The sequence below is a fragment of the Psammomys obesus genome, unplaced genomic scaffold (assembly GCF_907164565.1).
Source record: "Psammomys obesus unplaced genomic scaffold, mPsaObe1.curated_primary_1811, whole genome shotgun sequence".
In the NCBI taxonomy this organism is placed as follows: domain Eukaryota; kingdom Metazoa; phylum Chordata; class Mammalia; order Rodentia; family Muridae; genus Psammomys; species Psammomys obesus.
Window position 1 is genome coordinate 25,406,001 of NW_026587216.1, and position 14,058 is coordinate 25,420,058.

Consider the following 14,058-nt stretch of genomic DNA (forward strand, 5'->3'; position numbering starts at 1 on the left):
TCTTCTTCTTCTTCTTCTTCTTCTTCTTCTTCTTCTTCTTCTTCTTCCTCCTCCTCCTCCTCCTCCTCCTCCTCCTCCTCCTCCTCCTCCTCCTTCTTCTTCTCCTAGGCTTGGAAACCATAGCTTTTGACCACACCTCACAGGTTCACAGACACATTGGAAAGCATATCTGCTTCCCCAAAGGGGAATGCCGTTTTCAGATAAATTATGTTCTAAAACACTGATTCTCAACTGGTGGGTTGCAACCCCCACGGGGTCCAACCTTTCACAGGGTTGACATATCATATATCCTACATTCCAAATCTTTACAGTGTAATTCACAACAGTAGCAAAATTACAATTGTGAGGAAGCAACAAAATATTTTTATGGTTTGGGTTCACCACGACATGAGGAACTATATTAAAGGGTCATGACATTAATAATATTGAGAACCAGTGTGTTCTAGAAGGTCATTTTGAAGTTATGCTATTTGGAACTTCACAGTAGGTTTTCCTGTGGAACTGATATTTTTTTAGCTACTGTGCTAACTCTCACCCAAGCCCATTGTCAATAAGCCATTAAAGAGAGTTCCAAGGTCCCTTTGTTACAAAAAAAGTTTCTCCTCAGCTCTTGGAAAGGTCTGAATTCTAGCAAATTCAGAGAAGACAGGGAGCCTCTTTCATCTTTTCCACTGTGCTTTGGTTTTGAAGTTTGCCCTAACTTTTATGACGTGACACACCATCATTAAGTGTTGTGTGCACTTCCCGGCTAGCTAGTCATCTCTGAAGGAGACACAACGTTGTGTTTCCCTGAACAAAATTGTAGTTCTTGACAGTGTCCAGATACATGGTGGTTGTTTGAATGAAGTGGGACAATGCATGAGCTTAAAAGGTGGAATATTATGTAAGAAGTGGGAAATAGTAAGAGCTGGAAAGGACAGGAACTCCACAAGGAGAGCAACAGAACAAGAAAATTTGAACACAGGGAATTTCCCAGAGACTCATACTCCAACCAAGGACTATTCGTGGAGATAACCTAGAACCCTGACAATGCAGCCACTTCTGATGAGAACTGATAGACTAAGATCAGAAAGAAGGAGAGGAGGACCTCCCCAATCAGTGGACATGGGGAGGGGCATGCATGCAGAAAAGAGGGGGGAGGGTGGGGCCGGGAGGGGAGGAGGGAGGGGATTATGGGGGGATACAAAATGAATAAAGTGTAATTAATAAAAGTTAAATAAAAAAAAGAAAAAAATGATAAAGAAAAACAAAAAAAAGGTGGCTGAAGAATTGGTAGCTGTGAAGACTGGAGAGGACAGGCCCAAGAAGGTGTTGGAAAAGGTTCATGCAAACAAGCTGTTTGCCTTCTTCCTAATGCTGGCATCATCCACCAGGCTGGCGCTGCTTCCATTAGGGTGGGTCATTAGTGATTGCAGCCAAAGCTCACTGGTGTCTTATATTTCCCCGGGGAGCCCTCCTGCTTTCTCTCAAGGCTCTTTTCGTCAATAAACAGTCATTAACTTCATTTATTTTAGCTCTAAAAGCACGTTTTGGGAATTCGTAGGCAGGTAGTAGTTGAAAAACTAGAGTTAATTAGAAAACTCTTCAGACCATAGAAATAGAAGTTTAGAAATAAAGCCCATAAATAATTTTGTTAAACCAATGGGTAACAAAAGCAAAAATTGACAATAAAAAACTAGTTGTCTTGAGCACCACAAAACCAAGAAGAAAGCTAGGGTGTGAACGAGCTAAATTGTATCTGCCTCATGGTATTTATTTTACAAACCACAACCATGTTTAACGTGTTCTTGAACTCCTCCATCATGACAATAGGAGGAAGAGAAGGAGGTTTGCTTATGGATGACATTTCTGTTCCAGCTGACCTCTCTAGCCATGCCCATAGTTAACCTGTATATTCAACCTTTCCCAGTTCAAATTGTTTGATTTATCAGCCTTCCTCTAGAATACCCATCATTATCTGTACGGTTATAAAGTTTAAAAAGAACCAGTCATCTATGAATCACCACAAGTTCTTACATAGACGGTAGTCTGTGGGGACCATTCACTGAAGGGCTAGGGCATGGCCTTGTTTCTTGATGGCCTTTGTCCTTGAGGCTTAAGCTGGCTCAGTTGCCTGAGCCTTTCCTTAGAATTCCTGGATTCTTATCAAAGGGCCCTGGAGAGTCCTAGAGAGCCTCTGGGCATGCCTGGGCATGACTGAACTGAAGTAGGTACTCAGTCTGGTTCTTTCGCTGTGACCACTGCCACCTAGAATTTAACTCAGCCATTTGACAGATTATGCTTATGACAGTACAAGTAATTCTGTGCTCTGTGGTTCCAAGGATAAGGGACCTTTGTGGGTTCTTGTGCATGTGAATCTGGATTTGAAGAGTAGAACCTGAGGGTGCCTGAGGTCTGTGGAGTTATCTTTTGCTTCTAACTTCTCTTCACCTACAAAGTCTCCCTGTTTGTCTTTATGTAGTAAACTTCAGCTCAAGTTTTTTTTTTCTTTTTTTTCTATGAACAGAACTCACTAGGAAGCCTAATTCATCTGTTGTTGGAACACATTCTGTTGGGAAGAGGCTCTGCTAGGAAGTTGTTATTTCTAATAAGTCTAGGATTTTAGGAAACAGCTGGGTGGATGATCATTACCAAATACACAAACAACAATAACAAACCTAATTTACCTGCTAAGGCAGTACTGAAGGTTTGTAATTCAGCTGCACAGAGGCTAACAAAGAAGGACATAATTTGACATAAATTCAAGTCTTTCCTTTACATTAAAAAGTAAATGAAATTCTGGGCAACGAATGCCTGTTCCAATATTGACAATAAATCTACAAATAATGCTGAAAAATGACTCCATGCTTGAACATTGCCCAACAAGTATGAGACAATATGTTTGGTTACCAGTACTGAAAAAAGACTCTAAGTCCGTGTTGAGTTTTATTGTAGTATCATATGCACAAGAAGCAGTTTGTCAGATAACCTCACCCACTGGCTCAGGCGCAGGTCAGTTATTTTACTTGAATCTTGCTTACCATTATTAACTCTAACATCATACAGTATATAGTAACTATATATGCATATATATTGTCATTACCTATTATAAAATGAATACAAGTTAAAGAGGCAACAGGCTGCAGGAGGCTTTGAATCTGTGTGTGTATTTGTGTATGTGTGTCTATGTGTGGAGAAAGAAAAAGAAAGACAGAGACAGAGAGACATGGAGAGACAGACACACAGAGAGAACATCTGTCTGAATAAGATAATGTTCGAACCAGGCCAGTCCTAGGAGGAGCTGTTGTTAAATCAGTGTTTGTGAAACTGCCAGGTGAAAGGCTAAGCCTTAGGACAGGAAATGGCAAGTTCAGACTTAGGCCCAGATAGGCAAAAAGGTGGACATCCATGAAGGCAAGGAGACAGCATCGGCAGGGGGGGCCAAGCCATGCTGAAGCCTGAGGGGTGGTTGGGAATCCTCTGCTTGTCAGTTCTAGATGCTTGCCAGATATCAGGTGATATGGCGGGGTGGGACATGCTATTGTAATGTTAGGTGTCCATCACTACAGGAGGTCCTGGAAAAGGAACTAGATCCTCTCCTTGGTCTCTTTGAGGTATCAGATAACTCCTGGGGCAGGACTTCACTGATGTGATTTAATATACTCATATATGCCTACAGTCTGAATTCACCATGACAAGGCCATCATCTTTTCTACTCCCAGATTCTAAAATAATTATTCTACAATAATCTATCAGTCTGTGGTGGACGGATGGTTCTGGACAGCTGGACTAGCTTGTATGCCCAACCAGGGGCTATGGTCATCTTTTTCTCTCAAAAGGGGGGGATTTCTTGTAAATTGGAGACTCCCAAAGCAAGGCACCGTGTGAAAAACAACAATAACACTACTTTACCCAATGTGGAGTAGCTTGGGGGATAGGGAGGGCGAGTGATCTTAATGCTCACAAAAGATAAATATTGTTCACTTTTATGTGAGACATCCTGGTTAAAGGACAGAAGCCTGGGCCTTTAATGAGCTGATGGTTACTGGTGAAGGCATAACAAATTTTTGCTTAAATTTCATGAGAATCATTAATTGACATTTAATCAGAATACTAATTTCTTCTATTCTAGACCAAGCTTGAATTAATTTATATCAGAGATAGGTCTACACAAAGCCAGCTTTTCTGCTAAAGAGAATAGGATTGTCGTTGGCATTTCTTACAGTTTTTGCCTGCATTCTGCCTAACTGTAGGTAGAAAGAGGCCATTCCCCTTCTCCCTTTCTCTCTTCCTTTTCCCACATCTTTCCTATCTTCCTCCCTTCCCTCTGTGCACATATTTTGCATGTATCCACAAATTTATTTCTGAAGATGTTAGCTAGTAAATCCTTGAAAGTACTGACTTTTCAGTAAAATCACCATTGTGGTTCTGTTTCCAAATATACAATTTTAAATTCCACTGATTATTGGCATTAGAAGCGTTCTCTATTTGATTCATTCATTTGACATCTACTTGTATAAAGTTTTATGAGATAATGTTTGGATGAGGAATTGGAAAAGAGCAGTCAGACATGGTGTTGGCTACCAAGTCTCCCGGGAGACATATCATTATTTGAAAATCAGTAGAATAGCTTTTTAACAATTATTTTTTTCATTCTGTACAGGTCTTGACTGAGCACAGTGCCACTAACATCAATTTAGAAAGCGAGAATGGGAACACAGCTGTGATGTCCACATGTGCCAAAGACAACAGTGAAGCATTGCAAATTTTGGTTTGTAACCTAATCCCCTTCTGTTGCTTTCTTTCTGTGAATTGGACGCAAACTGTTATTTAAGATGTCCTTCATAGTATCTCCTTTGAAAAATGTGAACTATAGAAAACAGGTCTAAGGAACTTAGATCTTTGTGCTTTCATGTGGACATACTCCTAGGATTCAGTGTGGACCCTAGATTGCACACAGAAGACTAAAAAGGAAGCATGAAGGAAAACACATGGAATGAAAATCAAGGGAAAAAGAAGAGATTGGCAGGTAGTAAGATGAATCTAGCAGTATATAAAACCAAAATACAACAACCTGTATGACATTAAAACCATTTAAATCTGGAGCCGACGAGCCGGCTCAGTGGCTAAGAGCACTGGCTGTTCTTCCAGAGAACAGAGGGTTGCTCCCATTCCCACAGGGTGGATTACAAGCATCTGTAATTCTAAAAGAGCTTATGCCCTCTTCTAGTCTCTGTGGGCACCAGGCACACACATGGTTCTCAGACATGCATACAGATAAAACACCCATATGCATAAAAAAAATTAAATTAAGCCATTTAATTCTGAGCTTTCAAGTAGCCAAAGAGAAGAAAGCAAACACAGTCAGTTACTGAGTTATTTGACTTCTAAGATTAAGGAGAGCAACAGAACCAAAAAATCTGGGCCCAGGGGTCTTTTCTGAGACTGATACTCCAACCAAGGACCATGCATGGAGCTAACCTAGAACCCCTGCACAGATGTAGCCCATGGCAGCTCAGACTCCAAGTGGGTTTCCTAGTAAGGGGAACAGGGACTGTCTCTGACATGAACTCAGCTCAGTGGCCTGCTCTTTGATCACCTCCCCCTGAGTGAGGTCAGCCTTACCCGGACACAACAGCCAGTCCTGATGTGACCTAATAGGCTAGGGTCAGAGGGAAGGGGAGGAGGACCTCCAAATCAGTGAACTTGGGGAGGGGCATGGAGGAGAAGAGGGAGGGAGAGCGGGGTTGGGAGGGGACAATGGAAGGGGCTACAACTGGGATACAAAGTGAATAAATTGTAATAAATGAGAAATAAATTTTAAAAAAGATTCAAGAGGAAAAGAAAGGCTCCATTTCCATCCACAAGATTGTTGTGGTTTCTCTACGACAGAGTCCTGCACTGATTAGCTGTCCTAAGCCACAGGTCTGAATCCAGAAGGAAAGCCATCTCTCTGGAAACCCACCCATGTTTGATACTCCAAGACACTGGTGCTAGCTGGCTCAGGGATGGCTTCTGTTCTTGGTAGTGAGGGCACTTCTGGAATTTCACCAAATAGCTTTTTCAACCATTTCTGAGTTGCTTGCCTACTCTTAAGAAATAAGAGGAGATGTAAAAAACTGCCAATGGTTACATATGCTCATATGTGTGACTATTTTGCTTTTATTTGAATATCGGGTACTAAGAACAAAATATTGCAGGAAGTGAAAGAATGTCAGGGCTCCCCAGCCTCTGAAATTTTAATATGAGCTTCAGACTTTTCCCTAAGTGATGGTATCTAAATGTTCTTCTTTATCACACCTGGTACTTCTGAGGGCTGTAAGCATCTATTGTAAAATCTAAAATATTTATATGGCTCAAATAGCTTTTGTTTTAAAATTAAATATTTCAAATGAAATTGGAAGAAAAATGTGTTGAGTTTGTTGGGGGATCGAGGTAGATTCGTGTGCATCACGGAATATCTTCATCTCGATAAGATGTGCTGTGTCTCCATTGTCTTATCCCAGCTCTGAAGTGACTGTCTTGCTTAGACTGCATATCCTCCAATACTTTCCACATGTTTTCCCACAAGCCCTGGAGAAGGCATTGGGATGCTAGAAGCACAGAAATTCTCATCTACCTTTGTCACTTAACTTATGTAACTGATTCCCCCCCCCTCTTTCTCCAGCTAGAAAAAGGAGCTAAGTTGTGTAAATCAAATAAATGGGGAGATTACCCTGTTCACCAAGCTGCATTTTCAGGGGCCAAAAAATGCATGGAATTGATATTAGACTACGGTGAGTTGATGCTTTCTACATTCTACATAGTTAAGAAACTTTAGATACCAGATACCCTTCATCTGAAAAAATAGTAGCATTTACGTATGGGCCTTTGTGTATAGTTATATGTGTTCTTTCTTTTTAAAACTCATTTATTTTCATCTTAAATGGTACTTTCTTCTAAAGGTGAAAAAACTGGCTACACCCGGGAGTATCATATTAACTTTGTGAATCATAAGAAAATCAGCCCACTCCACCTCGCAGTTCAAAGTGGTGACTTGGACATGATCAAAATGTGCCTGGACAACGGCGCACATATCGACATGAAGGAGGCAAGTGTTCTGTCTATGGGTCACTCTGATTTGAGAATTTCCACACTTTGTTTCTCAGATGGTTTTTGTTGGTGGTGGTGGTGGTTCTTTTATGTTCAGGTAAATCTGGAAATGCATATGGCACAAAGGAATGTTATTCCTCTGTCCCATGCCAAAGAAAATATTCTCTAATTTTATAAATTTTAATATTCCAAATCAAGTGACAAAGTAGATTGCATTAATGAACATATCTTACTTAACTGCCCTAAGTTATAGTAAGGCTTAACCTCAAGGATAATAGTATTAATATTTCCAGTAAGGAACACTAAAGTCCACTTGTGAATGCCTTGGGTTACAGCACTGGTCTTTATAGACTTGTAGCTTCTAACTAAGCATCACCTAATTTACTTGTAAGGATATATATGTAAGTGTTTTGGCTGAGCCTGGGTCCTGACCTGACGAGGAACATAGACGTCAGGGTCTTTTCCCTATAGTGGTCTAGGGAAGGTCTTTCCTTTCTAGAGAAGACAGAAATTGCCTATTTTTTGGTTATTAATCACGTGAAGCTTCTTATTGCTTCCAAATTCTGTGAAATGGAAGTGACCCTACTCTTATGAAGTCATTTCATTCAGCTGCTTCAGTAGTGAAAAGGACTCATCCTCTGAGCAAAAATGGTAGTTCAAATGGTGTTCGCGTGTAGGTAAAGGGCACTTGGGTTGTTTGGGAATGCACTTGTTAGAAAGGTCTACATACTCATGATTTTTGTAGATCAAACAGTGCAATTCACAGCTTTGACATCCCTAGCTCTGGGAAGAACTAACTGCTGAATTTATACGTATCAAATCTTTACGCTGGGATTTTACCACTAATGCTAACATCAATACTGTTTGCAGAATGCCAAATGCATGGCCCTCCATTTTGCTGCAACCCAGGGAGCCACTGACATCGTTAAGCTCATGATCTCATCCTACACTGGAAGTAGTGATATTGTGAATGCAGTCGATGGCAACGAGGAGACCCTGCTTCACAGGCCAGTGGCTTACATGTTAAGTCTACATTGCTAGAGAAATTAGCCAGTACGGCAGCAAAGGCTCTAAAGTTGAATCATTCTTCTCAAATGACCAGAAAGTGGAGGAGTTCTTCAACAGACCTATAGGAAGTACCCTTGCAATGATTAAAAAAAAAAGTATAACTGTCATCATGAAAATATGTACATATATAAAACCTATACATGAAAGGTAAAGAGTGAACCACAAAAGAAAGCCAGAAGACCCCCAAAATGAGCAAATCCATAGTGGCAAGTTTCCAAAAACCTACAAATCAATGGGCAATTACCAAATTGTAATGTGGAAAAATCATACCTAACTAAAAATCTTGAGTAATAGATCAACCAAATGACATCAACAGGATGAATCTTGAAGCAAGAGTCAACAACTGTAAGCAACTCCACAAGTAATGATACATAGAAACAAAAATGGAAAGGTTGGGGGAAAAATGTGTCCTGTAATTAACATCAACACAAGCTGCCATAGCTATGTGTCTTTTTGATAAGTCAGGCTTGAAGTCAAACAGAAAGGGGACAAAGGTCAGGAGAGAATTAATCATGATGTTGTGTTTCACCTAGAACCTTTAAAAGACCCTGAGGAATCAAAAACAAATAGCAAATAGAACTTTGCAGAACAAAAGTTCCCGTGACATTTTCTGGATCAGCCATTGATCCATTGGCCCAGTCAGTGAGGACCTTGGAAACTCTAGAGCTGGTTAACAGCCCAGATTCCATTAGAATCAATGGGGGTCAATTAGGATACTCTTTAGAATTCTTTGATTCAGTTAAGCTGGACAGCCAGTGACTCTTCATAAATTAGTTTTAGAGTTTTAATTTGCCTAAGAAGCAACTGTGCTAGGAAAATAGGACCCCTGTGCTATTTCTAGTAAACCTCTGATGACACTCAAAAGCATGTTTAGGTGCTGCTAAGGAAGCTGGCATGTGTGACTTTCTAAGCCGTTTCTAAATTCCAATTCTCCAGGTGCATCCCACTGGTGGTTAGTGATGAAAGTGGAGCAGATCCACACAGGCTCTTCTCTGTCCCCCCTCTGATCTCTTCTGCCTTCACCCTTTTGAAACAGCTGTAGGAAATTCTCTAACCAAAATTCCAAACAAAGAGAAGTATTTCCGTGGTGTATGTTTCCTGGATGCTGAGCAAGGGAGCACAAAGTGTGGAGTGGGACTCTAAGTCACTGTAGACAGGGACTGTAAGACCTTGGGAAGGCACAGATTACATATCCCCTGTCTGAGCGACAGCCTCTTTCCTCTGTATTTTTGCTCTCTCCCTCTTCTCCTCCATAGCTATGATTAAATAGAGGCATGGGATGGCAGAAGAGAGCTTGTAAATTCTCGGGAGGCCACTGGATCAGGAAAGCTACATTACCTCTAGGGGAAAAGAAATTCAAGCCATCAGTATACGATGCCCTTCTGAGCTGGGAAGCTCATCGAAGCTTCTAGGTTTGATTAGATCGATTTGCATTTTCTGACAGTTTCTCCCATAGGATAAATCTGCAAACTAAAAATTTATAAATTATGAGGAAAATATTTAAAAAAGCAGCAGAACACCCAAACTAACAAAAGATTTATTTACTCTCAGGAACATATAAAATAAAGAGCAAGATGAAAATAATGACAATCAATATATTTCAGTTTTTCAAAAAAAAAAAAACAAACAACAAAAAACAAAGAAACAAATGATCGTTATACAAACATGAGCATATGATGACAACAGAAAATGGTGAAACTGAGTCAGCATGAATAGAGGAGTGTTGATCTAAAAGAATCTAACTAGTGATCCCCCAAACAAAAACTTAGCTCAAGTAAGATGGCTAAGTAGGTGAAGGTGCTTGCCACCAAGACTGGTGACCTGAGCTCAATCCTAGGAAGCATATAGTAGAAGGAAAGAATTGATGCCTGCAGATTGACTTGTAGCCTCCACATGAGCGCTGCAGCAAGCACACACAGACACAGACACACATAGACACACACACACACACACACACAGATGGGCGGGGGAGGAAAGAAGGAGGGAAAGAACAATGGGGTGAGTTGAGACAGTCTTTAGAATTCTTTGATTCAGTCAATTTGAGCATCCAGTGACTCTTCATAGCATGGTTTTAGAATATTAATATGCCTAAGAAGCACTATGTTTGGAAAATAGGGCCCCGTGCTATTTCTTGTGACCTTTGGGTGACACCCAAAAGAGTGTTTTGATGTTTGATGTATGTAGTCAAGAACAGTTGGGGGTGTTGGACAGAAACCGTGTGAGATTCAATAGAAAACATGGAGTTTTAAGTCATTTGTGTTAGCATCTGCACAGTGGTGTTTTAATGAATATTTGCAGCTTTCAGTTGTTTTATTAATTAGTATTTCTTATGATTGGCCATAAGATAATTCTAAAGTGACTTCAGTTCTCTCCAAAGTAAGTTCAGGCTTCTTAAGAGCTCAGGAAGGCTTACCACTATACCACTGCTGCAGAGACTGATGCATCAACTAAGGACCATGCACAGAGAAGACCTAGACCCCATGCTCAGACGTAGCCGATGGGCAGCTCAGTCTACATATGGGTTCTCTAGAAAGGGGAACAACAGCAGTCACTGGCATGAACTCAGTTGTTTGTTCTTTGATCACCTCCCCCTGGTGAGGTGGCCATACTAGGCCACAGAAAAAGAGGATCCAGACAGTCCTGATGAGCCCTGATAGGCTAGGGTCAGATAGAAGGGGAGGAGGACCTCCCCTATCAATGGACTAGAGGAGAGACATGGAGATGGGGGAGAAGAGAGGGAGAGCGGTGACCAGGAGGAGATGATGGAGGAGGCTACAGCACAGATAAAAATTGGATAAATTGTAAATAATAATAATAATAAAGAAAAAGAACAATAACAACAAAAAGGGCTCAGGAAAACTTTCTCACTGGTTAGCTTTAGAGGAGCTCCACCCACCCACACTCCCAGGAGACTTTCCAGTGCTACAGATGTATTTTAGGCACATCTTGCATGATCCCTACAATCACAACAGGGCCCACCAGTCCATTCATCTCAATTAAAAGACAAATCTTGCTCTCAACTTCAGAATGATGATTTTGTAGGAGAGATCACACTTATTAGAACAAGAAAGAATATGTTTGGATTGTATTTTATTTTTCCTGATTTTTATTACTTTGACAGTATGCTACTGAGAATATTCATTCTTAAATATAACATTGTGCTGTTCTGTGTCCAGTTAAATTTATTTCTGAATAGAGCAACTTTGGTTTTCATGTTTATTTCAATTGAATCTTCTTTCTTTCTTTTTTTTTTTTTTCTTTCAGAGCCTCATTGTTTGATCACCATGACCTGGCAGACTACTTAATTTCAGTGGTAATTATTCAACTGACAAGCCTAGTTTACTTAAACTACTACTGACATTTAAAAACATCACTAAAATATGTAGTATGGTATTTTTTTAATAAACCAGAATTATTAGTTAATAATCTCTCTGTTTAAAATTTAATAGGAATGTCTGTGGAAATTAAAGTTATTTTCATCTTAGTCTCAAACTTAAATATATAATTTTGAAGTGCTATTTTAAATCATGAGAATTTTGCTTGTTAAATACAATTTATATAAAAAAAGAATGGGGGGTGGGGGTTAAGGACTTGCAAATAATGAAGTACAAAGAAATTATAGGCAGTTGTTTTGCTGCCAAAGTTCCCAGAAGTCTGATTTATACATTTTCAAGAGTGTGTTTCCTGTTGATGCACAGTACCCAGACTAGGACATTAGAAGAACTCTATATTTTGAGGTCCTTTTTTAGTGATTTTTGTGCTTAGAGTTTATGAGCCTATTGTAAAGAAAAGCCCTTTGTGGGCCTATAAATGGGTCCTCTTAGGACTGTTGGGTCACCTGATCCTTTATCAGCACTGATATATATCTTGGGCAGGTGTAGAGCAGGCCACCGATTCACTTTTATCTTCCAAAAAAGCCCCACTTCCTCAGCTTCAACTTCCAGACCATTAAAAACAACGAAGTTTAAAAATATGTTGAAGATTTGCTGCCAATGAAAGCATGAGATCTTGACCCAGAGAAGCAGACTTGGCTAGCTTTTGACTGACATTTTCACAAGTTTGCTCATGGGTGGCTGTGTGGCGGCTTCGTTAGTCCCCACAAGCGGACAGTAGCAAAGCTCCATTCATAGTATTTAGCACTTCCTGTGTTGTTAGTAGAGGCTACTGGTAATCGTGATATTTACACAGAGGAATTGGGAAGAGCTTCACCGAATACCATGAGTTTGCACTGTGTGTGCTTTCTGGCAAATGGCCTGTTGGGAGACTCATGGCGGACCCTCAGCCATTGCCATCATCCTCCCATGAGGCGGTTACTGCTGCTATTAGCCAGGCTCCGCAAGAGCAAATGGAAATGCCTGATATTAAGTTTGTGCTGTTTCTACTTCTCTGACCAAAGTAGATAATTTGATCTATGAAAATATTAAAGGTAATTTGTTGCTTATCATGAGGAATATAGTCCTATAACACACAAGAATAACAAAAAGCAACTTTTAATGTCAATTTTTACATGGATGTTTGGCTAAACACTTACTGTCATAATTTCAATTCAGTTGTCTCAGTTAATCAAATAAAGTAAGTATTTTTAGGTGGATGATTACTTACTGTTGCTTTAAAAATTTCACAAGCAATAAATGTGAAAAAATCAAAATGAGAAACATTTAAAAATAATTTCTTATGGTGGGAACTAAAACAGTGTTTTAGGTTGAGAAGGTTTTGTTTTAAGGACTTGGTTAGTAATTGACCTATTGACAGATGTTAAGGGCAAAGAACTTCCTGGTTGAAATTAAAAGAGACCGTCTTGATTTCTAATGGTATTTGAGTTTTAGAGACATCTCATTAAATTGTATGACTAGTCTTCAGATTGAGTGCTGGAGGAATGTACTCCGGACACTAGTTACACATTGCAAGGTCAGCGGCTGCCTTCCCTATACATGCTCTGCTTGTTGAATGACTTGCTCTGTTCTAGGGGGCAGACATCAACAGCACTGACTCTGAAGGACGTTCTCCACTCATTTTAGCAACTGCTTCGGCCTCTTGGAATATTGTGAATTTGCTCCTCTCTAAAGGTACCCAGCAGTAAGAAGCAAACCTATCTGCTAAGATGAACATCTGCTAGCCAGCTATCTCACGCCAGGCACTGGGACATACTCGGTGCACACAAAGGCTAACGGAATACTTTCCAAGACACAAGTGTTCAGTCCAGTTAAAAACTATTGAAATGGTGACTTGTAGCAATAGCACATCCTATGTATAAGGCAGCTGTTAAACACCAGGAATTGGCTGAAGATGTTATGAGCTTTCTGTCTCAGCAGCTGTCACTGTCCCCGTTGCCGACTAACCTGGTGCTGTGGAAACAGAAGAGGCTGCTAACCTCTCCTTTTTTTTTTAATCTCTCCATGTTCATATTTTATGCTTAAAACTTAAAGATTCAAATAGAAATTTAATGTATCACAGATTTTTTTTTTACCATTTTCCCCCTCACATATGAACACACACACAGAGTAAAGTAAACCCATTTTAAGAAATATGTTCAATTTCCCCACCTGACTACAGCTGTCTGTCAGTTAAAGATTTGGAAAGACATGGACCCACCAAAGACTGTGTTATAAACACCTGGGTATATTTTATATTTATACTGTGCTTTTTTTTTTTCAGGTGCCAAAGTAGACATAAAAGATCACCTTGGGCGTAACTTTTTGCATTTGACCGTACAACAGCCTTATGGACTAAAAAATTTGCGACCTGAGTTTATGCAGGTATGGTATGTCCAAGAATGTTTGTAAACTGAGTTATTATGTTCAATACAGAATAAACTGTTTCTGATGCCATTTGTAGTATGAGAGCTCATGTAGGTTTTCAAAAACTGATTTAAAATAAAGATACTTTATTTCCGTTGTAGAAGTGGGGACAGTAATAATT

At 39.9% G+C, this 14,058-nt stretch overlaps 1 protein-coding gene across 1 annotated transcript in view; it reads left to right on the forward strand.

The window, feature by feature from the left end:
- Trpa1 (transient receptor potential cation channel subfamily A member 1) overlaps positions 1–14,058 on the forward strand; it is a 44,780-nt gene that overhangs the window by 7,734 nt on the left and 22,988 nt on the right. The window contains exons 4-10 of the mRNA XM_055603424.1: positions 4,643–4,750; positions 6,647–6,755; positions 6,924–7,069; positions 7,942–8,078; positions 11,404–11,452; positions 13,106–13,205; positions 13,795–13,895. Of these exons, the coding sequence (XP_055459399.1) occupies positions 4,643–4,750; positions 6,647–6,755; positions 6,924–7,069; positions 7,942–8,078; positions 11,404–11,452; positions 13,106–13,205; positions 13,795–13,895 (750 nt within the window). The remainder of the gene's footprint in view (positions 1–4,642; positions 4,751–6,646; positions 6,756–6,923; positions 7,070–7,941; positions 8,079–11,403; positions 11,453–13,105; positions 13,206–13,794; positions 13,896–14,058) is intronic.